General features: G+C 46.1%; 1 protein-coding gene across 4 annotated transcripts; it reads right to left on the bottom strand.

The window, feature by feature from the left end:
• Nucleotides 1-1,512: 1,512 nt before the first annotated feature.
• MGST2 (microsomal glutathione S-transferase 2) lies at nucleotides 1,513-25,738 on the bottom strand. Of its 4 annotated transcripts, none has more exons than XM_084768841.1 (5): nucleotides 25,537-25,738; nucleotides 21,288-21,387; nucleotides 6,680-6,750; nucleotides 2,320-2,401; nucleotides 1,513-1,736 (listed from the first exon to the last, which is right to left on the bottom strand). In XM_084768841.1, the coding sequence occupies exons 1-5, from the start codon at nucleotides 25,592-25,594 to the stop codon at nucleotides 1,604-1,606; spliced, it is 444 nt and encodes a 147-aa protein (XP_084624967.1). In that variant the 5' UTR covers nucleotides 25,595-25,738; the 3' UTR covers nucleotides 1,513-1,603. The 4 variants fall into 4 exon arrangements, with proteins under 4 accessions (XP_084624967.1, XP_084624969.1, XP_084624968.1 ...); XM_084768843.1 differs by lacking the exon at nucleotides 25,537-25,738 and adding an exon at nucleotides 24,493-24,525; XM_084768842.1 differs by lacking the exon at nucleotides 25,537-25,738 and adding an exon at nucleotides 23,236-23,415.
• Between the last annotated feature and the right edge of the window lie 489 nt (nucleotides 25,739-26,227).

Genomic DNA, 26,227 nt, shown 5'->3' with positions numbered 1-26,227 from the left:
GGGGGAGAAGGTTCATGAAATCAAGGACATCCTGAGACCCCGTCTCAAAAACAACATCTCTTTGGCCAGAGAGAATGAAATCCGTTGTGGAGGGGCCGGCTCTACCAAGGGTCTTATGGACCAACTTAGTAGTAATTAAAATACTAAAGAGGTTCCCTGCTGGTGATGGGCTAGAACAAAACTAATTCCATGGTCATAGCCAAAGATTCGAAGTTTTGAAAGCCTGGCACACCCTCCGCCTGTTTCCACATGCATTCAACCATCTCTGTGCGTGTGCACGAGTGTACATGTATGTGCATGAGTGTGCAAATGTGTGCATGAGCATACGTGTGTGTGCATGAGAATACACATAATTAAGTCAAAATAGAAGTTATTTTAAGGTTTTAAAATTTTGAAAAGTTTTTTTTTCTTCCAAATGACATGTGGATGCAGTAAATAAGCTGTAGGGCTTTAAAAAAAAAAAAACAAAAACAAAAACAACAAACTATGCTCAGTGTGGCATTTGTAAGGATTAGCGCTGTTTTAACTAAGAGAAAATGAAGGTCAGAGCTGCAGAGTGCTGGGGTCCTGTGCTGTACCCAGCAGGCGACAGGACAGACAATAGTCTTACGGCTCTGGTGTGCTCAGTTCCTGCCATACACCGTGCGGGGACCTTGTCCAAAGTCATGCGCCTAGCAATTGTGGAACTAGACGTCAGCCCAAATGTCCCCTTACCGGTAAGCCTTGTGGTGTCCAGGCTGTCCAGGAGGTTGTCAACTCCTCTTGCTATTCGGGAGGCACTGTTATTTCTCGCGTCCTTTTCTATTATTCATAGTCTAATAACATTAAAGAGCACGTGGAAGGCGCCTACGCAGAGCCCGCTGACAGAGGGCTCTGCCTCGCGGATGAGCCTAGATTCTTTTTCCTAAGGCCTCCAAGGCTGTAAGCCAGAAGAAAAACCGAGCTATCAAATGAATAGTGCCAGGTGGTGACTGCACACCAAGACAAGACAGCCACAAACCCCACAAGACACAGAGTTGTGCCTTGGAAACCAGGTCAGAGTCTACCAGGCAGCGGGACCCGGCTTCCTCTGCCAAGGGACGTGAATTCTCAGGTCCCTTGGGGGAATCCTTAAAATCATGTGATGTTTCGCTTTTTCCTCTGTTCTTTCTGCAGCACCCCTTCACAGCTGGGTTTGTCCTATGAGGTTAGTTGATGACTCTCTTTTCTGGCTATTTCGTTGCTCTGCTGTAGCCAGCACTGAGGGTCCAACTGCCTGAGCTACTTCTGCCTGGGACTCTTCATTAGGACAAAGCCGTGTCAGAGGCTGTAGTGACGACCCACATACATGCCAGCACATGGGTCCAGCGTCGCCCTCACTGAAACAGTCACACCTTCAACACACATTTCTAAAGTGAAGGCCCAGCAATGATTCACCCGTTGTGGGGGTAGGCCCACATGGGGAAACTCATCTCAAGCAAGGCCTGAGTCTGCAAAGGGAGTGTTTCCACAAAGCCACAGCAAAACAGAAGAAACGTTTTCCAAGTTTTATTTAACACATGATGTCACACTGTTTTCAGGGTTGGTGGCAGCCTCTCCAAGCACAAGAAGGGAAGAGAACATTTTAGAAGGGTTGCCTCAGTTTCTTCGCAACATGGAGGTCCAGGTATTCATCTAGGAATCTGCTTGCTACCCCCAGGACAGCTAGGACAGTCATCAATGCCAAAATCCCCAGGCTCAGCTTGAAGCCAGTGATCCTGCAGAGTGAACATGAAGGAGAAAGGTGGCAAACTGGGCTGTGATGAGGACCACGTGGTCCTCGCAAAGACTGTTTGTTGTCGGAACCGCTCAGAACTTCTATGTTAGGCTGCTTGAGAGATAGATGTAGCTCATCATGAAAAGTAAAGGGGCTGCCAAACCACAAAGGTCAGCGGGCCCCTGCACACGGTAGTTACCTGCCTAAACACTTCTCTGGAAACAATGCAGAATTCTTGCCGGATTAAGAGTCCATGTGCTGCCAGGAGGCGGAGGCAGGCAATCTCTGTGAGTTCAAGGCCAGCCTAGTCTACAAAGAGAGTTCCAAAGTAAAGCCAGGGCTGCACAGAGAAACCCTGTCTTGGAAAAACAAAAAAAAAAACAAAAAAGAGTCCATGGGCAATAAACAGGCTCACACTTTTATTTTCTCATCTCATGCCTCACTGTGTGATTTGACAAAACTGGCCTCAGGCAAAAATCTGTCGTTTTGATCACCAATACTCATGTGTTCTTAGTGTCTCTCAGGAACAGAAAACTAACCCTACCACACCTTGCACACCTCTGCCACTGTTAGGCTCTCCTTACCTTTTGTCAGCAGCTTCTGCGTAGCCCCAGAAATACTTGTGACGGGCATACAGGTACATGAGACCCAGACAGGCTGCAAAGACTGTGGGAGAAATAAAACAAAGAAAATATATAGAATTGAATGGTTGTTTCTCAAAATAAAGTGTGGAGACTGAGAAAGTATCATCAAAACATTTTTTCCTGACAAAATATATGTGCCCAGAATACATAAAGAATTCTTATGATAATAAAAGAAAAACAACTTCTCTAAGTAAGAGAAATATGTTTGCTTATTTAAATAAGTATGCATTCACACTAGACGAAAAGTAAGTGTGCCAGAAATCGCATGGAAAATGTTTCAACACAGTTCAAGGTCAGCAAACTTCTAGTTAAAACTGCACTGAGAGCCAGTGCGATGGCTCAGTGGGTAGAGGCCAGATTCCAGCAAAAAGCCTGTCTGTTGAAGCCAGTAAAGGGGGAAGGAGAGACCACAGTCCACAACGTTGTCCTATGCTCTCCATGCGGGCTCTGTGACACACACTTCAACATGCACATAGCAGGGGCACACACAAGTAATAGTAATAAGAAAAAAGTAACTCATCTTAAATGGGTTTTGTTTGTTTGTTTGTTTTGTTTTTGTTTTTGTTTTGAGACAGGTCTCTCTGTGTTAACCTTGGCTGTCCTGGAGCTTTGTAGACCAGGCTGGCCCGGAACTCACAGAGATCTGCCTGCCTCTGCCTCCCAAGTGCTGGGATTAAAGGCATGAGCAATCATGCCTGGCTCATTTTTAAATGTGTTTAAACCACAGTGAGATGTGGCCTTCAAGTACTCAGCAGAATAGTTAGGATTTTATTTCTATTTATTTATTGTTGGTTTTGGTTTGGTTTGGTTTGGTTTGGTTTGGTTGGTTGTTTTGAGACAGAGTTTCTCTGTGCAGTCCTGGCTTTCCTGGAACTGTGTAGACAAGGCCGGCCTTTAACCCAGAGATCCATCTGCCTCTGCCTCCTGAGTATCGGCATTAAAGGCATGTGCCACTCCACCCAACACGGCTAGAGTTTTAAAGACCAACAATATAAAGTGGTAAAAATATAGACTGACTGGAATCCATGCCCATCACTGGCAGGATGCAAGTTCACATAGCCCCTTTAGGGAAAGTTCTGGATGTTTCTTGTAAAATTAAAGTATCACTTAACCCAACTATTCTATTCCTACGTATTTACTCTAGAAACAGAAAGGCGCATGTCCGCAAAGAGACCAATCGGAGAACATTATGAAAACTATGGCTGGTCATCATGACTATGAATTATGTATTTGTAGTAACCAAAAGACAGAATAGTCCGGGAGTTCGCCATCGGGAGACTTGATGAACGGGATAATCGCTCAGTGCACTGCCACTCCACAGGGAATGAAAAGAAATGTATCCGCAGCAACACGGTGCCCGTCAGTAGCACTTTGCTGTGGGATGAAGCACTACACCCCGGAATGCGTTGTATTATTCCAGCCTCATGAAGCTCTAGAATGGGAAAAAACCAAACTATGGAAACCCCAGAGCGGAGAGGAAGGAACAAGATGGATGGACGCAGGGGCAGGAGTCGACTTCCTGAGTGCTGGCCACGCCGCACAGCTTGATAGGGAACTGATTCCCACAAGTATGTTCTCCTGTGAAGCTTCCCTGACCACCTAAGATCAATATACATCTCACCACGTTTCAGTTTTATCCCTGCAAGTATGAAAGCACAGTGTGATGTGCCGGCATCCTGACCAGTCAAATACTGATGTCTTCTCTAAAGGAGACCTCGTCCTCGGCGGCACCTCACAGACGCAAGCCGAATGTCTCGAGCCGTGAGTGGTTCTCAACCTATGGGTCGAGACCCCATTGGGGCTGAATGACTGTTTCACAGGGGTCACCGAAGACCATCAGAAATCACAACTATTTACATTGCAATCCATAACAATAGCAAAATTACAGTTATGAGGAAGCAACAAAAATAATAGTTGGAGGTCACCAAAACATGTATTAAAGGGTCGCAGCAATAGGAAGGTTGAGAGCCACAGTTACAGAGTCTCTGTCTGAGACTGTGACATACTGGATAAAAGTAAATGCGCTATTTGACTTGGTCACTAAGATTTTTTTCCCCAGTATATGCCAGGTGTTTGTCTAAGGATTTGGTTAGCAGTTACGTGACTTTATGAATGTGTTATTCTAGGACTGGGGCTGTAGCTCAGTAGAGTGCTTGGCCAGCATGCCCAATTCTTTGGGTTTGATCTTCAGCACCCCAAGAAGGTAAAATGAAGAAAAAAAACCTTCTTGCTCACCCACAGCTGATCCTTTGTATGATAGAGGGGTGTGTGTGTGTGTGTGTGTGTGTGTGTGTGTGTAGCGCATGATATACATGTCCATGTGGGCACGTGTACATGTGGGTATGCTTGCATGTGTGTACATATGGGAGCCAGAAATTAATGTCAGGTTTCTTAGTCACTATCATACACACATACACACATACACACACACTTTTCTTTTTTTTTTTTTTTTTTTTAGCCAGGGTCTCTCATTGAACTTGTAGCTCACTGGCCAGAACCTGTCTCCCTCCTCCCTTCTCGTTGCTGGGTTACAGATGCATGTGCCTCTGCGCCAGGCTTTCTGTGTGGATGCTGGGATCAGAACCCAAGTCTTTACGGCCGGCACTCTAAGGACTGAGCCATCTCCCCAGCACCTTGATTCTATCAATAAGAAAGACAAGAGATGGAGAGGGGAAAAAACTGTGGGCTGGAAAGTGTTGTGGGAAAGCTGAGGGGCAACATGGGGCCGAGGGGAACTGGGGGAGTTCTGTTTTCTTAGAAAGGGCTCTGATGATACTGTTTGAGGGAGAAGGCGCCAGATGATGAGAACAAGGGAACCCAGAGTAGTGGCAGAGCTGCGTGGCATCTGAGGATGGTGAAGAGTTTGGACTCTCCCTCTGCTGAGAATTACTATCCAGCCTCCTGAATGCTCCACCCAAAGCCAGAGGGCAGGCAAGGCTCCTTAGGAGGCAACTTACTTTGGCATAGAAGAGATACAAGATACCCAAGGACCCCTTCCTGCTAGGTAGTCAGCCTCACTCAGCCCATCATGGGGAAATCTGGAGGGTCAAGAGACAGAGGTAGAGCCCCATTATCTAAAGGCACTTCCCTTATTAACTGTTAATGTGTCCTAAGATGAAAAGGAGCAGCCACTTTCCCTTGTGCCATTAAGGAACAAAAGTGCGGGCTAAGTAGAGCTAGAAAGTCATCCTATAAAGGTCATTGCATCTGAAACTCCTTGGCTGACAGTCAAAAGTGCAAGAAAAAGATTGATGAGGGTGCCTTGGGACCACCTGGATTTTAGCTTATTTAAGTCTTAGCAACCATATGCACACCCAAAGGATGCTTCTACAGTTACCAGGAATCAAAGGGGACCCTATTTCTCTAGCTAGGGTATCCGTGCAGGCCCAGCCCCCAAATATAGGTACACAAAGCCCTCAGCTCACCAAGGACACCTCACCCAAATAGAAAGGGCACACCTGCAAACTTGTGGCATCCAAGGTATAGCACCACGTCCTTCTGGACCCTTGGGACATAGGCTGTTGGGACAAATATCAACAGACCTGCTGTGTCCTCAAATGGAAGATTTTCTCCACATTGGCGAATATCAGGTTAGACAACTTACTTAACATCTGTGTGCCTCAATTTCCGCCTATGTAAAGGAGGAACCAATTATTGACTCTGTATCATATGAAAGTTTTAAATCCTACAAATCTATGAGCTTCAGAAAACAACCTGGCACACAGTGAGTGGGTGCTCCATAAACATGGCTGTTGCAAGAGGGAATTGCTTTCTGTGTTCTGAGCATCCAGTTAAAATATTAGATTTGAAGACAAGGTTCATGTCATTTTTTTTTAATCCCTGAGTGTCTAGCGTCTACTTTGTTTCAAGTTATGTGTGGTCTACAGCCACGTGCCCTTGAGTGAACTCCATCTCATCCAAGAGGTTTGTGTTGGGCAGTAGGAGTATGCTTGGACCCACACTTTTGGACTTGTACATGTCAATCAAGTATTCTTCCACTGAACTACATTGCTAACCCCTGCTGTTGAGACAGAGTCTCACCATGCAGCTCCGCCTATGGCTCCTGAGTGCTGGAATCCCAGGTATTTACCACCATATCCAACTGCTGGTGTTTGGGTTTGTTTTTTAATTCACACTGAAGCCATGTTAGCACACCTATAACTTGGATGTGCAAAGGCACTGCTTCTTATATTTAAAATAATTCCCAGCATCAGTAGCCATATGGTCACCTGTCTGCCCCTTAATTGTGTTTAAACACCGCAGTCATCTTTGAAATGAGTTGACATGTTCTCATAATTACCTTGATTGAAATACCATCCAGCCATCCACAGAGTTACGATGAATACAGAATAAAGCTCCAAGGAGTTTTGGCTGCAAGAGGAAAAAAATAAAGATAAAGCTTAATTCGTGAAGAAACATGCACTAATGCATTGATTTTCCATCTGCAGGTGAGCATTCAATCTATTCAGAGAAGAATAATACAAGAACTTGCGTAAGGAATTTAAAGGACCTTTCCACTTAAAATGAGTCTTTCAAGATTAGAGTCAGACGTTGCTCAAGCAGCAGAGCTGGGCTAAGAATCAGTCTCTTACACACAAATCGTCACTGGTGAAGCGCATCGTGGCTCATTTCTAAAAGTCGGGCCCCTGGAGCCTAAATATCATTCCGTGCTTCCGAGTAACCCGAGAGGCTACTCAATTCACATCAAAAAGATTTCTTCTTTAAAAGTTCCCCAAACCCATAGCTTTCCACTCGAGGCTTTAAATAATTCCCCCAAAAGCTTCTGAAGTAAAGAAATGAGCACATTTAATTCCTACCCTATGCAGTGAGAAGGTTAAGACCCAAGAGCCAGTTGACTGATGTGCTTTTAAGGGCACTGACAGCTCTTGCAGAGGACCTGAGTTCAATTCCAAGCATCCATGTGGCAACTGTCTGAAACCCTAGTTCCAGGAAGTCCAATACCCTCTTCTGGTCTCTGTGGGTACCAGGCACAGAAGCACTGCACAGCTATACATGTAGACAAAACAATCATAGACTCTAAGTAAAACTTAGCGTTAGTAGAGAGTAGCATCCCATTGTCTTATTTGTGGGAAAGTCAGATGGAAATTTTTTATACTATTTTAAGCACAGGGAATAGTTCTCTGGGAGCCACTGGGAAAGGAGAGATGCAATAGTCATCTGCTTAGCTCTGTCTTATTAGCAGACAGCTCAGCCATAGAAGGCATCATTCTCAGTGGTCATCTGAGTATCACTTGAAGCCAAGTAAGAATAATGTGTGATTTCTGAGCCTGGTGACCCATGCTGAGGCTGAGGCAGGAGATTTGTACATTCACACCCTACCTAGACTATAGAGAGTTCAAGACCAGCATGAGCTACCTAGTGAGACCTTACCTCAAAACAAAAACTACAAAAGTGGGGGTGCGGTGAGGCTGAAGAAGACCGTTCAGTGCTTGTAGAGGACCTGCGTTCAGTCCCCAGCACCTGTAAGTGGCTCGTAACCACCTGTAACTCCAGATCCAGGCACTCAGTGCCCTCTTCTGGCCTCTGCTGCTACCCATACACATGTGCACATGCACACAGACACACACATATGCAAAAATAAAAATATTATTATAATAACAACAACAACAACAATAATAATAATAATAATAAATCATCTTTTTAAGAGTTGGGATATTTTAGTGTTGAAATGTTTTCCTAGCATGTGCAAGGCTCTAAATTCAATCCCTACTCTTCAATAGAAGTGAAAAAAGTGAACAACTGACAAACCCCATACTCACATAAAGCCCATGGCTAGTGCTGAATCCTGGACCACACATGAAAAGTCCTACCCTCACCACCAAAACAGTGAGGATCTTTTGCTCTCTTAGGGCCCTGAGTGGCCCAAGGAAGCTCTCCTCCGGAGCCAAAGCAGAAACACTGCTCTCTAATACTCAGAGAAGTGACCAAGATGGGGTTTGGGTTTTTTTGTTTGTTTGTTTGGGGTTTTTTTGGTTTTTTTGCTTTTTTTGTTTTGTTTTGTTTTTCATTTTTCGAGACAGGGTCTCTCTGTGTAGCCTTTGCTGTCTTGGACTTGCTTTGTTGATCAGGCTGGCCTCCCAAGCTCACAGCGATCCACCTGCCTCTGCCTCCCAAGTGCTGGGATATAAGATGTACACCACCACTCCCGGCATTCGTTTTGTTTTTTTACATCCCTGGCATGTTTTTGCTTCTGGTGGTTTTGTAAGTTTGTGAGTAGCTGTGATAGGTTAACTGGAAAGACACTTTATACATTTTCGTTAGGAAGAATTATGACAGTTAGCTAAAACTAAAAACCTACTTCTCCGCATGCCCCTTCCCATGGGATCCTCTCAGAGACCAAGAGAAAAGAACAGCACGGGATGGCTGTAACTCTTCCCACAGTCAGGGCAATTTCCTAGCCCCTTTTGGAAATGTCACCTAACTGTCCCATTCGTCATCGGGTTTCATGATACACCCTTAATTACTCCACATCTTCTTACTCAAAGTTAGCTGTGACATTTTAAACACCTCAGAAGCATATTTGAAGGACTTTCTTTGCAGTGAGTTATATAGACCTTGGGGTTGCGTTTGAGGAACAAAGGGGTACTTCACAGAGCCTCCTAGCCACACCCAGTTTCGCTCCAGCGAAGACTGTGGGAGCCTGTGGTCTCTTTGGGGGTCTGTCCACAGAGGCTGACACACTGATGGGCTCTTGTGCCCCTGCCTGAAAGAGGAAGAAAGCCTCTTGGAAGAAGAGGGATATGAGAACGGAGGGGCTGGTGTGGGTCTCTCCCTGCACCTCAAGCTGGAGAACTGCTCCATGGAGAACAGCCCAGCAGGGATGGATCACCTTCGTCAAAGGCTTGCAGACTCCAGACTAGACAGTACCAGCCTCAGGCGAAAAGGCTCTGTTGGAGAGAGGACCCTGAGCCTCACCTCCCACCACTGAAGCTCCCAAAGCAGCCCCAGGATTTGATCCCACAGTCTTAGTGCTGTGATGAAACAACGTGACCAAAAAAAAACAAGTTGGGGAGGAAAGAGTTTATTCAGCTTATTATAGTTCATCACTGAAGGGAGTCAGGACAGGCACTCAAACAGGGCAGGAACCTGGAGGCAGGAGCTGATGCAGAGGCTATGGAAGGGTGCTGCTTACTGGCTTGCTCCCCGTGGCTTATTCAGCCTGCTTTCTTATGCAACTCAGGACTACAGCCCAGAGACAGCTGTAATGGCCTGACCCCTCACCCACCAATCACTAATTAAGAAAACGGCCCTACAGCTGGATCTTGTGGAGGCATTTTCTCCCTCCCTCCAGATAACTCTAGCTTGTGTCGAGCAGACATAAAACTAGCCAGAACACCTAGGTATGAACAATGCTCCAGAACTCAAGGAGAGTCCCATGGGCAGTGAGGCCAACCATTCATCTGCTTGAAGCTGGGACTGTGTCCCTAGGAATGCCCAGTCTCCCGGAAGTAATCGATAAGATGAAATTGTTAGTGCTTAGATGCAGGGTAAACAGGGGCTAATTAGAGACCAACTGACAAGAATCGACTGTAGCTCCACATATGCTCATGGAAAGCCTGGAGTACTAAGGCAGGGTACTCAGTATTGCTTCATCTTTATCCCCCTCCCCCCAAGAAATAGATCCCTCGTGCCATTACAAGCAGGAGTCACTCCTGCACTCAGCCGACCTCTTGTCCTCCTTTGCAAACCGTGCCTCAAGCTTTGGTCTCTCTGAGACGCAGGACATTTATTTCTCTCCCGTGACAAGATGCTTGACAAAAGCACATGAGCGAAGGAAGGAATTGTTCTGTCTCGCACATTGAGGGTACAGTCCACTTCAGCAGGAAAGGCCTGGTGACAGGATGGAAGCAACTGTTCCCACAACCACTACACAGAGAGAGAGAGATGCTGCTGATGCTTAGCTTGCCTAGCTGACTTCTTCCTTTTATACCCTTAAGTTAGTCTTGGCCACACCTCATGGGGTGGTGCCACCCACATCCAGGATTGGTCTTTCCTCCTCAATTGACCCTCTCAGGAAACAGCTTCAAAGACACACTCAGAGGTGCGTCTCCTAGGTGATTTCAAACCCAGTCCATTTGCGATGAATAGCCACCAATATGCATGTTTGTCTGTTTCTCTTGTTTTGTTTTGTTTTTTTTCCAGAGCTGAGGACTGAACCCAGGGACTTGCAATTGCTAGGCAAGCGCTCTACCACTGAGCTAAATCCCCAACCTCGTCTGTTTCTTGTTATCCTCTCTCAAACACTAGAAAAAGTTCTCTGACTGCCAGTGGGGGTCTCTACTATTTGCTGCTGTCTGTTCACCTTGAAACACCTGGAGCCCCATTCTACCGGCTCATTGTTGCCTCCTCTACCCATCTATCCTGTGACCACACCCTTTGCCTATCAGCAGCACCTCTGAGCCCCAAAAAGCTCCCACAGAAAGATGATGATAAGGTGTGGTGTGTGCCCCATGATAACCAGATACATTCAACTAAAGAGACCAAATACTAAAAACTCCTTGCCTATGCCATCCGCAGCTGATTGTTTTCACTGACAGGACAACCCAATATGGAAACAACTTTAGCCTCTTCCTAGCCACCTAAACAGCTACTCTCTAGACAGGGATCCTTAAGAAAATTCCCGTGTCAATTGCTCTTCATGAAGAGAGTTGGTGATACTTACCTGTGGTCTAGACCCTTCCTTGTATGTCCACAAATAAAATAAAATAAATTAAAAAAACAGGCTGTGTCTAGTCATGTTCTCATCGTGGTCCCCAATGTGCGGTAGCCCTGAGGTCTTTGCACACTGATGCCCCTATAGAAAGATGGCAGTGGGGGTGGGGGTGGGGCAACATTCACTGTTATAAGCAGATGTCACCAGGGCCCTCAAATTCTACACCAGGGAGAGTAACTGAGAAGGTCGTCACTAAAGAGCCAGTAGGGGGAGCAAGTGTCCTGCTTGGCCAGGACTTGAGTTGTTTTCTAGAATGTGGAACTTCAAGTTTTGAAACCGGTACAGCGCCCAGTACATTTGCCCCAGTTTGTCTGGTGCCAACATGTTTTAGGAGACATGATGAGGCTTGAGGGAGAAAACAGTAAAAGCCTGAGAAAAACTGAAGATGCTGGGTACTGTGATGCTCATGCGTGCCCTGTGTTCCTCTACACTATGGAGCAGTGGCTGCAGGCTGTGCCTTGCCCAGGGGGATTCCCATTTGTAAGCAGCATCTGGCTCCATGGCTAGTGAACACAGAGAGGAAAATAGCCTGGATCCACCCTCAGACACCGCCCGTGAGGCACACAGACTGAGAGCAAATTCCTCCCACAAATAGAAAGGTAGCGCTTTTTTGTTTGGGACTGCCTTTGTAAACCAGGCTGGCCTTGAACTCAAAGATCCGCCTGCCTATGACTTCCTGAGTGCTAGGACTTTTATGTTAATCAAAATAAAACAGGGTCAGCTGGGCGTGGTGGCGCAAGCCTTTAATCCCAGCACTCGGGAAGCAGAGGCAGCTGGATCGCTGTGAGTTCGAGGCCAGCTTGGTCTACAAAGCAAGTCCAGGACAGCCAAGGCTACACAGAGAAACCCTGTCTCAAGAAACCAAAAAAAGAAAGAAAGAAAGAAAGAAAGAAAGCAGGGTCATATGTGTACCTGGCCAAATCCAACCCATATTAGAAAATACAAGCCCAAGACTTATCAATCACACTAGGCCACTGGAAGATGTAACACTCTCACTTAGACCGCATAAAAGGACACCCAATACTTGCTAAGACTATAGCCCCACCCACCAGTCATCCAACCATCTGTCATCCAACCACCCACCATGTGCATCTAGGGACCCACAAGCAGAGAACTCCAGCTGTTCCCTGGACTTCAGCAAGGCGTGACCTCTATCGCATCAGGCAGGTGATGGCCGCTCCAACTGCTGTAGGCAGTCCTGTGTGTTGCCTCTACAGTCCTACACCTTTGGAGCTCAGCCCTGTGACCCTGTGTGGTAGGACTCTGCATGCTGTCAGCAGCTGTACACTGGGTTCCTTGTGGTCCCATCTGATCACATGTAACAACTCTCTTTGTATCTGTATCAGCTCTCTGCCTCCATGGACTCTGTGGCCTCCTCAACTTTTTAAATAAGCATTCTGGTGTGTGTGTGTGTGTAATATAATGTGTGATCTCCAAGTTAATATTAGTAACTAACATTGAAGGAAAAGAACTCCCAGTTGCCAATGGCCACCTAAAAGGTAAAAATCAGGACTGTTTGTAAATTAGTAGCCAACAAAATGATGCAGCTTGTGACTTCAATACCTTCTTACTGTGGAGACATCCAAATGTGTCTCCCTATGCTCCTGGCATGACACACTCACATCACCTTCGGGGATCCGTTGGTAGAGACAGGCTGGCCAGTGCACCTTGCTGGGAGCCGTCACTGCCCCATGGCCAGGGAGCTGGGAGAGCCTCTGACCTAAGCCCCATTTGGTCCTTGCCTTGGGAAGAAGATAACAAAGTTTTGTCATGTTTTGGAGTTGGGGGTGAGAGGCAGACACTGTCAATTTGTGGGCAGGCAGTTCCAAACCTGGTCATTTCTAAAACATGATACTCCACCCCTTTCTGGTTTGTTTGGTTTTTGGGTTTTGGTAGGTTATTTAGTGGTTTTGGGGGGTTTGTTTGTTTGTTTGTTTGTTTGGGGGGTTTTGTTTGTTTGTTTGGTTTGGTTTGGTTCGGTTTTTCAAGACAGGATTTCTCTGTGTAGCCTTGGCTGTGCTGGGCTCCCATTGTAGACCAGGCTGGCCTCGAACTCACAGCGATCCGCCTGCCTCTGCCTCCTGAGTGCTGGGATTAAAGGCATGCGCCACCACCACCCGGCTCTCCACCCCTTTCTGATCAGGACTGTGTAAGCTCCATAAAAGTGCATACGTGCGTGTCCTCCTGTCAATGCTGCTGGGGCTCCATCGGGACCAGTATCCCCAGCCTTCTTGAATGTGAGCAGAGCTACTTCTTATCACTGGAAGGGGAGAAAGGTTAAATATGTCAGTTCCGGGCCATCCAGTTAAGTAGCTGTTATGTCATATTCCCCTTGGATAGCCACAGGCAGAAAGAAGACTGAGGACTCGGGTGGAGGAGCCTGGACCTCTGTGACTACATCAAAGTCACACCCAGAGGGATCAGGGACCAAGACATAAACTTCCATTGTGTTAAATCTCTGAGAATATGGGACACTCAACTAGAAAAATGTGAAACACACACAAAAAAAAGATGGGATTCTAAGAATAATTATAAGTAGGAGCTCCCACACTGCCCTCCCCTCTCTGTGGGCCACTTAGAGGCAGGAGTGACTCACTGCACTACTAAGGGACAAGAGCCTACAGGGAAAAGTACATCTCGATAACAAATATTACGGCGAAAACGGATGACAGATCCAGGATTGATAGGAAGGTTAAGGTTAAAACAATGAAGTTGGGAATACCAAGGAAGGTAAGAGGGCTAGCAATGAAGAGACAGCCAAGTGGATAAGGTGAGAGGAAGGACAGTGGTCTGCGCCAGTGTCAGCAGGCCAGCTGACTCCCCTGAAGACCCAACCCCACCCCATTCCTTGGAGAACATAGGCAAGGCACGGTTGCCCTTCTATACCACACAGTAGTCTACTATTAGTCTACTATCAGATAAGAACGAGTCTAAGCAGAAACATCTAGAAAGGAGACCACCCCCAGATGACCCCACACACAAGACTACAGCCCCACCCATGAGGCAGAAGAAAGACTGTAGATTCATCTTGGCAGCTGTGGTCCAAGCTGCTCATATAAATATGAGGACGTTAGTTAACACAGCCACCAAGACACCTGCAAGCCCGTGGCAGCCAAGGGCAGCAGCTAGTAACGGGTAAGTTAGAGACAGCCGAAGGAGGGTTTCCACCACCCTGAACTGGGTGGGCAATAAGCAAATAGCTTTATCATCTCCCTGGATGGGTCAGAAGGCATACATAGAGGGTGGGGTGGGGGCTGACAATTGGCTCCACCCATGACAGCCCAGAAAACTAACCAATGCAACACAAATTACATCAGCCATTGCCTCGTTTCTACCATAGGTCCTATTAAAAACTCCTACACAGAACGATTTGATTATTTTTCCCTCTCTGGGGACACCCCCCACACACACACAACCCTCAGGAATTTCTCTCACTTTTCCTTAGAACCACTGTCTCAGGTTGACTTTTGGCAACCACTGATTTTCCAACACCCACTGTGGTGGTTTGAAGAGAATGGCCCGTAGGCTCATCTGTTTGAATGCTTGGTCCTCAGTTTGGTGGAGTGCTCAGGAAGGTGGTGTGGCCTTGCTGGAAAGGGTGTGTCACTGAGAGTGGACTTGAGGTTTCAAAAGCCCATGCCAGGCCAGTTAGCTCTCTTGGCCTCCTACTTGTGGATCTCAGCTACTCCTCAGGCGCCATGCCTGTCTGCCTGCTTGCTGCCATGATCATGGACTCTCACTCTCGGGAACTGTGAGCCCCAATAAACCCTTTCTTCTATAAGCTGCCTGGATCATGGTGTCTTATCACAGCAACAGAACAGTAACTAAGCCCCTGGGTCATGCACTCTTGGGCCAAGAAAGGCCCTGTCGTTCTCAAAAATTCGTCACCCAAGGTGAGCCTCGAAGCCTGTGACATGAAACTGTCCTCAGGATCTCTTCTAGTTGCTCGATTTCTGAACATAGGACACGAACTTCTGCAGGACGCAACCTCATTCCGAAAAGCTAGGGCATGGGACATTCTCAAAGCAGGCCAATCCCAGAACCTTCCTAACCTAGTAGGAAAGCTTAAAAAAACAAAAACAAAACACAACAAAAACAAAAAAACAAACAAACAAACAACAACAACAAACAGGCCAGGCATCTCAATGAGGCTTTTAAAGAACTTGCCTCTTTCACTTTTCTTCCTTCGCCTCCCCGTCTCCCTCCTCTGTTTTGCCGACTCACTTGGACTCAGGGGCTGCACATCCACGGGTGTCAGGGCCTAGAGTGTGACCCTCTGGAAGCACAAAGTCCTTTGAATTATGACTAGGGGGCTGGAGAGATGGCTCCGAGGTTAAGAGCACTGACTGTTCTTCCAAAGGTCCCTAAGTTCAATTCCCAGCAACCACATGGTGGCTCACAACCACCTATAATGAGATCGGGTGCCGTCTTCTGGCCGGCAGGCACATGTGCGGGCAGAATACTATATAAATAAATAAACAAACAAATGAATGACTTATGACTCTATCAGCGAGACAGCTTACCGTGCCCAGAGAAGGTCTCTGGGTGAGAGTGGGTTGCAGTACAGGTGGAGGCATATCTAAATTGCTCCCTATAGGATGGGCTATATGGTGACCCAGGCCTGGAGTCCCAGCACTGGGGAGTTCCAGGCCAACCTGAGCTATATAGTCAGTGAAGGGAGACTCTAGCCACCTTGAGTGTGGCAAGCATGACTGTGGCAGGCTTTGCCCTTCTCTTCCCCCAACCCCCTCAATTCCCTCTGCCTTGCTAAAAACCATTAGATTGCATACATTCCTAAAGCCAGCCACCAAATTCTCTTCCCTTCTTTGGCCGCTTCCTCTTCCTGAGGCTGACTGCCAACCAACGTCCAGCTATCAAAATATTGAAGTCCACCAATCAAAACCCACTTTGGTTCACCTAATTAACATGTCCAATTAAATACCTCATCCCAATGTGAGGTTTCCCCTTGTGACTTTATAAACTGCCATTTGTCTATGTGCCACGTCTGTCTCCTCTATCCAGAGGCTGTCCTTTGTCCCACTCTGGGACAAATATCCCTGTCTCCTCCCCCTTCTCCCTTGTCCTCTGTCCCCTGTGTTTGTCCCTTAGTCCCTGCCCTCTGTCTCTCTGAGGCAAATAACTCGGCTTTGTGCTAAGAAGCTGGTCTTGGGGTTCCTGAACTGATCCAGATCCTAACAATGAGATCCTCAGAAATAAGAATTAATTGATTAATTAATCCGGTTGTTCCTTATTAGGTAAATCACTGTGGGAATACATCTGGAGGTGGATCCTGGTGGCAGCAGGGCTTAATTCTAACTGCCACCCAGCAATTGAACTGCTGGTAGAAACAGGATGAGCACATGAGGGGCCAAGACTTACAGCTGTCCTCCAGAGTCCCTCTGTCTGTCACCGATCCCGACACTGAGGCATCCTCCTTACCTAACTCAATGGATAAAGGGTCTGTGGTGCTTCCAACTAACACCCTGGATGGTAGGCTTCTTTAGAGAGACTTGGGCCAGAGAGACCCCTCATCAGGTGAGGGTACCCAAGCCCAAGGACCCGAGTTTAGATCCCAACCCCCTGTAGCAAGCCTGCTGTAGCTGTGTGCGTACTTTAAACTCCAGCACCGCAAAGGCAGGGGACAGGGTCTACTGGGACTTGCTGGCTACACAGTTTCGCGTGGTTTAGACACGCATTAGGATCATTTGTTTTCATTTATAAAATTCCAGGCTTCAAATTTTAAATGAGTCTAAAAAGTTAACGACGACCATTCCAGCTTAACGGATGACTCCCCCAGCCTGCTGCAAGAGGCTGGCGCCACAGCAGAGCTTAGAGAGCTTTGAAGTGATGCTGGTGAGATGTAATTTCTACTCAGAGACAGACTGAGCAGTAACTTTGGGCGTTTGGGCCATGCTGAGGGCCGTGCAGTAGAGAGAAGAGTGGGGAAAGGCAGCACTTCAGTGAAAGTAGGGATAGCTAAAGGGACTCTGTGCTTCAGCCAGGACGGGCAGAGAACAGAGTGCATTCCTTCTGCGGAACTAAGGAAGCCAGCATAGGAGAGACAGATAAATAGCCCGCAAACACACGACCGGCCCAGGGAGTTCTGCCAGGCTCTTCACATAAAGTCTGCATGCCATACCCCTGACAGATTCTGAACTGGCCAGTTTTATCCTAAACCTTAGAACTTAAGGCAAGCCTTTGACTAGCACTGTAGAACATCCAAAAAGAAATTCAGGGAGCAGGGTAGAACTGCCCACTTGTCCCCTCCAAAAGAAGCAAGGCAGCAGCCCCTGAACCCGTTACAGGGCATAATTATTACAGAGTCTCACTGTGGACTGCGGGCCGTCCCACTGCGGTTAAGCAAACAAACAAATTAACTTCTGACAAATGAGCTAAGCTCGTGTACTTATTTTACAAGCAACAACTTCAGAGAAATATTTAGAATGGTGTCCAGTTTTATTTCTAGGACGAAAAAAAGTTCAGTTATAGAAAGGGAGGGAGAGAACGCTAACTTGAAAGAGAATCAAATGTGTGAGAATGAAGATAGAAGCAGGAAATGGCCTCAGATCTAACCTGCTAGAAGCCTTGTACTCCCCAACCGGAAGTTGCCGTTTCAATAGAGGCAGAGTGAACCTATCCCCTCACCACCTTCAGCCTCTGCACATGTCACTTGCTAGTTTCCTACACACCGGTTGTTGGCGTAAGTGGGTCCAGGGGTTGCTTAGTTTCTTTTGGGGTTTTCTTTTGTTGGAGGTCAGTGTTTTGTGGTGCTGAACCCAAAGCACTCTGTACATAGGCAACCAATCCACCACTGAGCTCTGCCCCCCAACTCTTGGTTACAGGGTCTCGCTGTATAACTAGGCCTGGCCTTCTTTACATCAGCCAACCTAGTTTCAAATTGCACGTGGTTGCATGCTGGGCTCTCATAAGCGGTTTCCATAATGCAAACCTCTGTCAAGCAAATCCAACTAGTGCTGAGCTTTCGTCTTCCTTGGTTGTACAGACCACAATGGCTCTTGGTTTGTTCCCTGATATAGGCCACGCCATTGCATATGGAGGCACTCTTGTATATTTAATGTATTTAATGTATATTTGTACTTAACGTGTGAAAATGAAAAACAAAGTTCAAAATAGATAATAATGAAGACGGTAAGGACTTGGGAAATTTAAATAGGTAGGCCTTATTTTGTGTGGTTTGATATTATTAAAATTTGCTAAGTATTATTTAAACAGAAACGGAGATAGATAATTCTTAAGTAGGTTAATGAAATCCTCAAATGGAAAAAGAACAAATCGAATCCGTGAGGCCCAAGGACATAATAGCTTAACATCGTCTACACCAGCAACAGAAGGGCAGAGAGGAACAACATGCTCCTGCCGTTGGAACGCTGGCCACTGAAAGTCTCTCAGCTGGGAAACAGGAGAAACTAAGGAACTCCCCAAAAAGAACAACAAGAGTCCCCAAATATGAAGACTGAAGGTAAAAGAAACGAAAGACTCTGTTCCAGAGCAAGTAGCACAGGACAGAAGAACACGAGTTCCTGGGCCATAAGGAGGCCCACTCTGGGGCTCAGCATGAGGTAATGCAGAAGAGGTCTGTGGGGCACAGAGCTCCCCAGAACCCCTCACTGTTCCCACACCACATGGTAAGACCTAGATAATAAATGTCAATAATATCCAAAGACACTAGAAAGTGATGGAGCAATTGTCTCACAATTCTCAAGGTATACGGGTTTTGGGTTCTGGTTTTTTGTCTAGACAGGATGTCTCTGTGTAGCTTTGGCTGTCCCTGAACCAAGGCTGGCTTCGAACTCGGAGATCCTCCTGCTTCTGCTTATCAGAGTAGTGGGATTACAGGCATGCACCACTGCGCCTGGCTGGTATAAGATGTTTAATAGGGAAATATAAATACCTAACTGGTCCATCACTGATGTAAGGTTGGGACAGACTGTGTTCAAACAAGATAAGTCTCAAGACTCTATGAACCTGGGCTCCTCTCAGGAAGCACCTTGACAGGGTTTCCTACAACAGATCTGGGAAGTCCCCCCAAGGCCCATGTGTTACAGAGTTGTGGTGTGACCCTCAGGGAGTGGGGGTAGTAAGGGCTGAGGTCATTGCTGGTGTACCCTTCAAGGGATGGTTACAGCCTAGACTCTTTCTGTTTTGCATCTGCCCGTAAGGTGAACAGAGTTTGTTCCACCATGACGCATGTGCCACTCACATCCCTCGCAATACAGCCAACAGATCAGAATGTGTAAAACTGTGACCAGAATCAATCCTCCTCCTCCTCGGTGACCTGATCATCTCATGTATTGATCACTGTGGCAGAAAGCTAACAAATGTGCTCCACTAAAGTAAGAGACAAAAGCAACGCAAAAAAAATAAATAAAAATAAAAATAAAAATCATAGCCAGGCGTGGTGGCGCCCACCTTTAATCCCAGCATTCAGGAGGCAGAGGCAGGTGGATCACTGTGAGTTCAAGGCCATCCTGGTCTACAAAGTGGGTCTGGGATAGCCGAGGCTATACAGAGAGATGCTGTCTCAAAAACCAAAAAGAAAAAAATTATATATATATATATATATATATATATATATATATATATATATATATATATATATATATATAATCATAATCCAGGTACCAGAAGATTCAAATCCAGAGAGTACAAGAAAATCCTAGTGTGGTGCCGGAAGGCACAGGATAACAACCAAGTGGTAGCTCTAGAGCATCCTCCACTTGGAGTAAAAAGGGGAGGATTCAGGCAGACCTGGCTCAGAGCAGGAAGGGATGCTTGCAAGTTGCTCCTGTATCTGAACAGACTCAGAGGGCAGACTCAGTTCTACAGAAGAACTGAGAATAAAGCTAAGGCCACGAAGAAGCAGCCGTTAACCCTAAGAAAACTAAAGCCTGCACAAGAAGGAAATATAATCACAGAATACCATGTGGGCTCCACTTCGGACATTGCCCACTTAGTCACAGTGCTACAAACACTGGCTCTGGGCTCAGCGCAAAATAGGGACTCAACTACAGGAAGACGAAGAAAGAATAATGTGACCTAAACCAGTAAGGCTTAAAACTGTGGGCCAATAAAACATTAGGGAAATCACAGTGTTTAGAGATACAAACGTAGTCCAAATGCCTGCCAGTGATTATGTGGGGACAGGAGGGGGTGTAAGAGGCGAGCACAAAGGACAGTGACTTGTAATAAAGACTGGGCATCCACTGTTTCCAGGCTGTGCACACGTACTACCCTGATAAAATAAACAATTATTTCCAGGTGTGAAACACACTGGCACCAAACTAATACTTGCTATTACTTGACATACCTAAAGTACTTAAAAATAGCTAAGCGGGGAATGACCTCTCCTTGTGTGATTTAATGTTACTTAAAGTTGTCTTGTGTCCTGTCAGCGGCGTTCCCTATACACTTTGAAGGTGAGGGAGAGAAAGGTCTATAAAACCCTTCTGGGAGCAAGAGGCTGATCAAGAGACCATGTTGTCTGCCCAAGGGTTTTTGCCTTACCAAAACTAAATTCAAGGTGCAATTTTCTTAATTGCCAAAATGAGACAAGAACTATACAAGGAAAACATCAGTGAACCTTACTGCTGGACATGAAAAAGAAATAACTAAAAACTAACAAAAATCCGGCAATGAGTAAGTACTGATGAAGGCAATGGTTTCCAAAGCACTGGGCTTTGGGGGTGAAATATAAAAGCTACCCTGACTTCTATAGGCAAGTGCACAGTGCTTGTGACAGAAGGTTCTCTGTGTCTGGAACTGCAGGGAGCACAGGATGATCAGAAACACTGAGGAGAACTCAGGTGACTTGGCCATCTCATCCTTACGTGCTTCAAGTTAGCAGAAGAAAAGAACTTATAAACCGCTAGTTCTCCCCGAGTCTCCTGAGCCCTCATGGGGCTAGAGAGGCCTCTGTGATCAGCCACTGCACTTAGAGGCACGGCCACTCTTCCTCCTAGGTAAATAGACCCTATCAGATCTGAATAAGGTTGGGTAGATATCACCCACTGGTGGCTTCCTGAGAGTGGAGCCTGAGATGGGCACAAAGTGACTTCATCATAGCTGACAACTTAGGCTCTTTTCTATCACTCCTGCTCCTAGCCAGACTCTGTCTGCCTGTGGCAGGCCTGCCTGTGTGAAAAGCGCTACTTACTGTGCACGAAAAATTCTCTCAAACTCCGGGGACTCCGAGACTGCTGGGGCTGCAATCTTGTACTTTAATCTTGCTCGTCCAACCTGCAAAGCAAAATACGCTGCAAGGAAAAGGAATGCCATGTTACAGTCTAGCACATCACAGATCATCAGAGAAGTGTGAATACAGTTGGGTACCACAGCTACCTAGTAGAAATCATCAAATTAAAACAGACTGGCCAGTGAGCTCCAGGGTCCTATCTGCCTTTGCCTCTGCCTCTGCCTCTGCCTCTGCCTCTGCCTCTGCCTCTGCCTCTGCCTCTGCCTCTGCCTCTGCCTCTGCCTCTCTAGCACTGGGATTGCAAGCCTGCACCATCATGCCCAGTTTTTTATTTTGTTTGTTTTGTCTTTGTATGAGTTCTGACAATCAAACTCAGGTCCTTGTGTTTGCAAAACAAGATTTTCTTTACATATAGGTTTATACTATTACACAAACATATATAATAAACTACATACAGCAAGAAGAACCATGAAACAATCAGGAATTACATAATGTTAGTTCATACTGTTTTGGCTATTTGTATTAGGCAGCCTTGAAGAAAACATCTTTCCTATCTTGGTGAGTCTAAAATTCTGAATGTAAATCAATATCTATCATATTTTGTCATTATCAATGTAAAACATCTATCTAGACCTAAAAACATCTTAATCCTGAAACAACTAAGCTTAATTGTAAAACTAAGCTATTTGATCTTCAACCCCATCAGAGACTTGAGAAGAAATAAAATTAATTACCCTAGTATACAGGGAGTGCAGGTTAGCAGCTTCCAAAATGAGAAAATGACAGAGACAGTATGCCACCCAGACAGTCACCCAAAACTCTCTATGATGTTGGAGCATCATCTTCAGCCTTCTGGCACGGTATATCTGACAGACATATTTGTGAGGCAGGAACTATTGAGGACTTGCTTGCCCTGTCTTGGCAGAGTTTGGCCATCAACTCTACCTGCATCCAAGCTTGCCCATTTTTAGGCGGAATTCTGTCAGTGGCCAAAACGAGGACATTTTGTCCAGTGGCTGGTTTGCCATATTGAACCTGTCTCCATAAGGAGGTTCTTTGATGCTCATCATCTTCTTTGAGGTAGGCTGGGTATTGCCAGGAATTAATCTGTCTTATTGTCAATGAATCTTTAAAATGATTTTAAAAAGCATTTAAATGTCATATTCTGTATATCTCTGAGCTTTTTGAAGACCTTATCTATTTCACTCTATCTATCCATCTATCTATCAGATGTTTATTTTCATTGGGAGTTAGATATAAGGTACTATTGGTCTTATTCAGAGAGAAACTGAGGATGGACTGAGGGATGTCTCTCTCTTCCTTTCTCTTTCTTTCTTAGGTTTGGAGATAGGGGTTGAAAAGAAAGAAGGGGAAATATAGAAATATATAGGGATGATAGGACAAAAAAGCAGATTAGTCAATCTGCTCCTCAATTTAAGGCCTGAATTGTTATACACAAGGTTATTTTTAATTCATTGGTATAGAATTTTGTATATTGATGCAAAATAAGTTTAATTTTGATACATTGGTATGGAATTCAAATTTAAGATCATTCTTTCACACATTATATATATATATATATATATATATATATATATATATATATATATATATATATATATACACACTCAGGTATTGTACCCATACACCTCAAGTAGAATACAAAGTTTACTTCCAATACTTTGAAAGTGCTATTGCAGGCTGTTTAGGGTAAGTAAGTTATACAAGTTGATTGTTAGCTGATCAAATCATGGTTATGTCCATTACTAGTCTATTTATATTACAAGAATATGCAAAGCAAGTTCTTTACCACCTGGATTATCTCCCAGCTCCCTCCTCTCCTTCTTACGTCATAATTACCTCCTGGTGTCTATTATTTCCCTTCCTGTTATCTCCCCCAGTTTCACACCCTTAATAGTTGCTTCAAACATGATTTGGTCTCACTTTAATATTCCAGCATCCACTTCTGATGCATTGATGTGTTAAAAGGAATAGCTTCCTTTAAAAAAAAAAATCACATCAAGTTTGTGTCTTCGGTCTCCCCAATGTGAGCATTCATGGAGGTGTTTTTCTTCCAGATCAGCACACTTGCCCTTGGACAGGAAGTCAGTCAGGGCTGAGCCTGGCTTAGGAAGGGCTTGCTGAGCAGGTCCCTTTCCTTCCCTCTAGGGGAAAATTGGAATTCAGCCTTTCTGGCTCCTCCCTCCCAGACCGCCCCGCCCCCTCATGCCGCCCCGCCCCTGCGCTGTTACCATTTCTCCTAATTTGCTTCACAGCCCTGGAGGAAACAGCTAAGCACTGGAAACAATGAAGGCTACATGCTCCTAGATTGACCAGTGAGCAGTGACCCACGAGCCCAGGGCTTCAAAGAGGCTCGTGAATGAGTAAACACTCCGGAAGTTCAGTTTCTCTCAAGACTGTAAACCGCAGTCGGTAAACACCTGTCTGCCACACTGGCCAGCGTAAAGACCTAGCTCGGTAAATGGGAGAGATTTGGGAATATCTAAAATGGAAAGGGACATTTGGGCTTGCAGCCAGAGCCCCAGTCTGTACTCCGGGCTCAGGGCCTCAGGAAGATCATAGCTGTCAACAGTAAGCGTGGACAAACGATTCCATCCATTCTGTGGAAAGACTGAATCTCTCTTCATACACGCATGGGCACAATTATCTTTCCTCTTTTATGGAGGGTCGGAGGATGCTCATGTGCTAGGGACAGTGAAGGGGGATCCTCCCCCGCCACTGATGACCACTCTGTCACACGTAGATCCCTCCCTGGGGGCAGCCACTTGTCTCTTCAGCAGCTTCTCTGCAGATGCGAAGTTTAGGATGGAAACCACTCTAAGCCAGTCGCCATGGAGGCACTTCCTACTCAGGACTCTGTTTAACTCTCCGTGCTGAGGAGAAGAATATCCTGGCCAGCATCAGTCAGCTTCCGGAAGGCTGGACCACACAGATCCGGGTGGGTCTGTCTTTAAAGGCCTGAGCTGTTTGTACCTTGGCACAAGGTGTCCAAGTTCCGTGAACAATGAACTTCTGTTGAAGTGGCTAACTAAACAGTACCTCTCTCTGTCTGTCTGTTTCTCTCTCTCTCTCTCTCTCTCTCTCTCTCTCTCTCTCTCTCTCTCTCTCTCTCTCTCTCTCTGCCACAGACATAGTTTTCCCTCACCACTGAATGGCCTAACTTCTGGTCCCAGTTCACAGTGTCCTCAGCGTGAGTCAGCACACAAAAGGCTCTCTGTGAGGAGACAGCCTCTGTCGATGGGGACTCGTAGCCCTTGTCGCCGCCTGCTCTGCAACTACAGGAGCAGAGCACGCGGTCTCCTGTGCTCGGTAGCAAACACCTGCTCTACTTAACAAAAGCTGCTAAACGAAACACGAAACACGTGTTTGAAGGTTTAAGGTTTTTCCCCTCATCCACAAAGCTGCCTGGCTAGCTAGCCTCTGAGGGACTGTGAAGACCTGGCTCTGGCACTAAGCAAAGCGGACTTTGCGTGTGTGGCTGTCCGCAGTTCTCAGCCCTGGTTCCAAAAACATACACCCCAGGAAGAATATTCTTGGTAAGAGACTCTGTCTGCTACGCATGTAGGGCATGTAGCCAGGCAGAGGGGTTGCAGAGTCATTCTAGTAGGGAGATATTACAATGTTTAGAATTCGTTACTTAATCTAAACTCCATATTCCTGCATTACTTTACCCTGATGACCATGGCAGTTTCTCTTTAAAAAAAAAAAAACATGCTAAATGTTTACAGGCAAGTTTAGAAACAGGAACAGTTTCCTGGTGGACACTCCTAATGGATATTTGTCATCGCCACTTTCATGTGCTCAAATCCTTTCCTGAAATTCCTGTTGCTCCCCTGCACTGGGATGTAAACGGTCACCGCAGATGATGCAGTCACTGGGCTCTGAGGCCCACCACATCCCTGAGAGAACTAATCTCTAGAGCATTCCCAAATTCTACCCGTCTCAGGGAAGGAGGGGGCAGGCCACCCTGAGCAATCTGGATTACCAACTAAACAAAGGCATGATACCCAAACATTGGAGTGTGTCTCTCTCCCTCGCCCTCCCCCTTTCCCCTCACCCTCCCTCTCTCTTCCCCCTCCCCCACCTCTCTCTCACATACACACTCACACATACTCACACTCACTCAGGCACTCATGCGTGCATACACACACACACACACACACACCACACACACTTCCCATCTTCTTACTTTGCTGACAGGCAGAGAGAAGGGAGACCGCAGCCAGAAGGATTGAATCCCCTGCCATCCTCCTTTCACGCTCTGGTCAATTTCACAGAAGTGTTTGTCGGAAGCCGCCTGAAGAATATAGGCACTTTAGGGCCCTGAAGGGCTGATCTTCTCCCTCATAAAGTCAACAGAATTGAGTCAACAGAGTTGGGAAAGAAAGAAAGAAAAAAAAAAAGCCAGGATCCAAGGCTGAGTAAACAACCTTTGCACCGGAACAGAAACCACAGAGGCAGGCAAGGCTGGGCTTCTGGCACACATCCATATCTGTTCCTTTCTGAACACACCCTCCAACACATATAACATACACACACACACACACACACACACACACACACACACACACAGCACAAACACATACACAACATACACACATACCACACTCACACCACACACACATAAATACACATGACAGTCACATACCACACAAACACACACCACATTCATAACACACACACTGACTCCAGATTGACCCTCTTGGACTGCCTACTGCATTACTGTCTTCCTTTTGAACAACAAATATGGAGACCCCTCCTACTGATCTCTCCCAGTTCCTCAACTCCAGCTTCTAAGGAAAAAAAAAATGAAAAATAAATAAAAGCCCAAAGCCCCTTGAAGCCCTGCATTTGCTCTGTCTTATTATGTCATCTTCAAC

This window comes from Acomys minous, assembly GCF_964271855.1.
Source record: "Acomys minous genome assembly, chromosome: 19".
NCBI classification, from domain to species: Eukaryota; Metazoa; Chordata; class Mammalia; order Rodentia; family Muridae; genus Acomys; species Acomys minous.
This window is presented reverse-complemented; position numbering and strand designations above follow the sequence as displayed.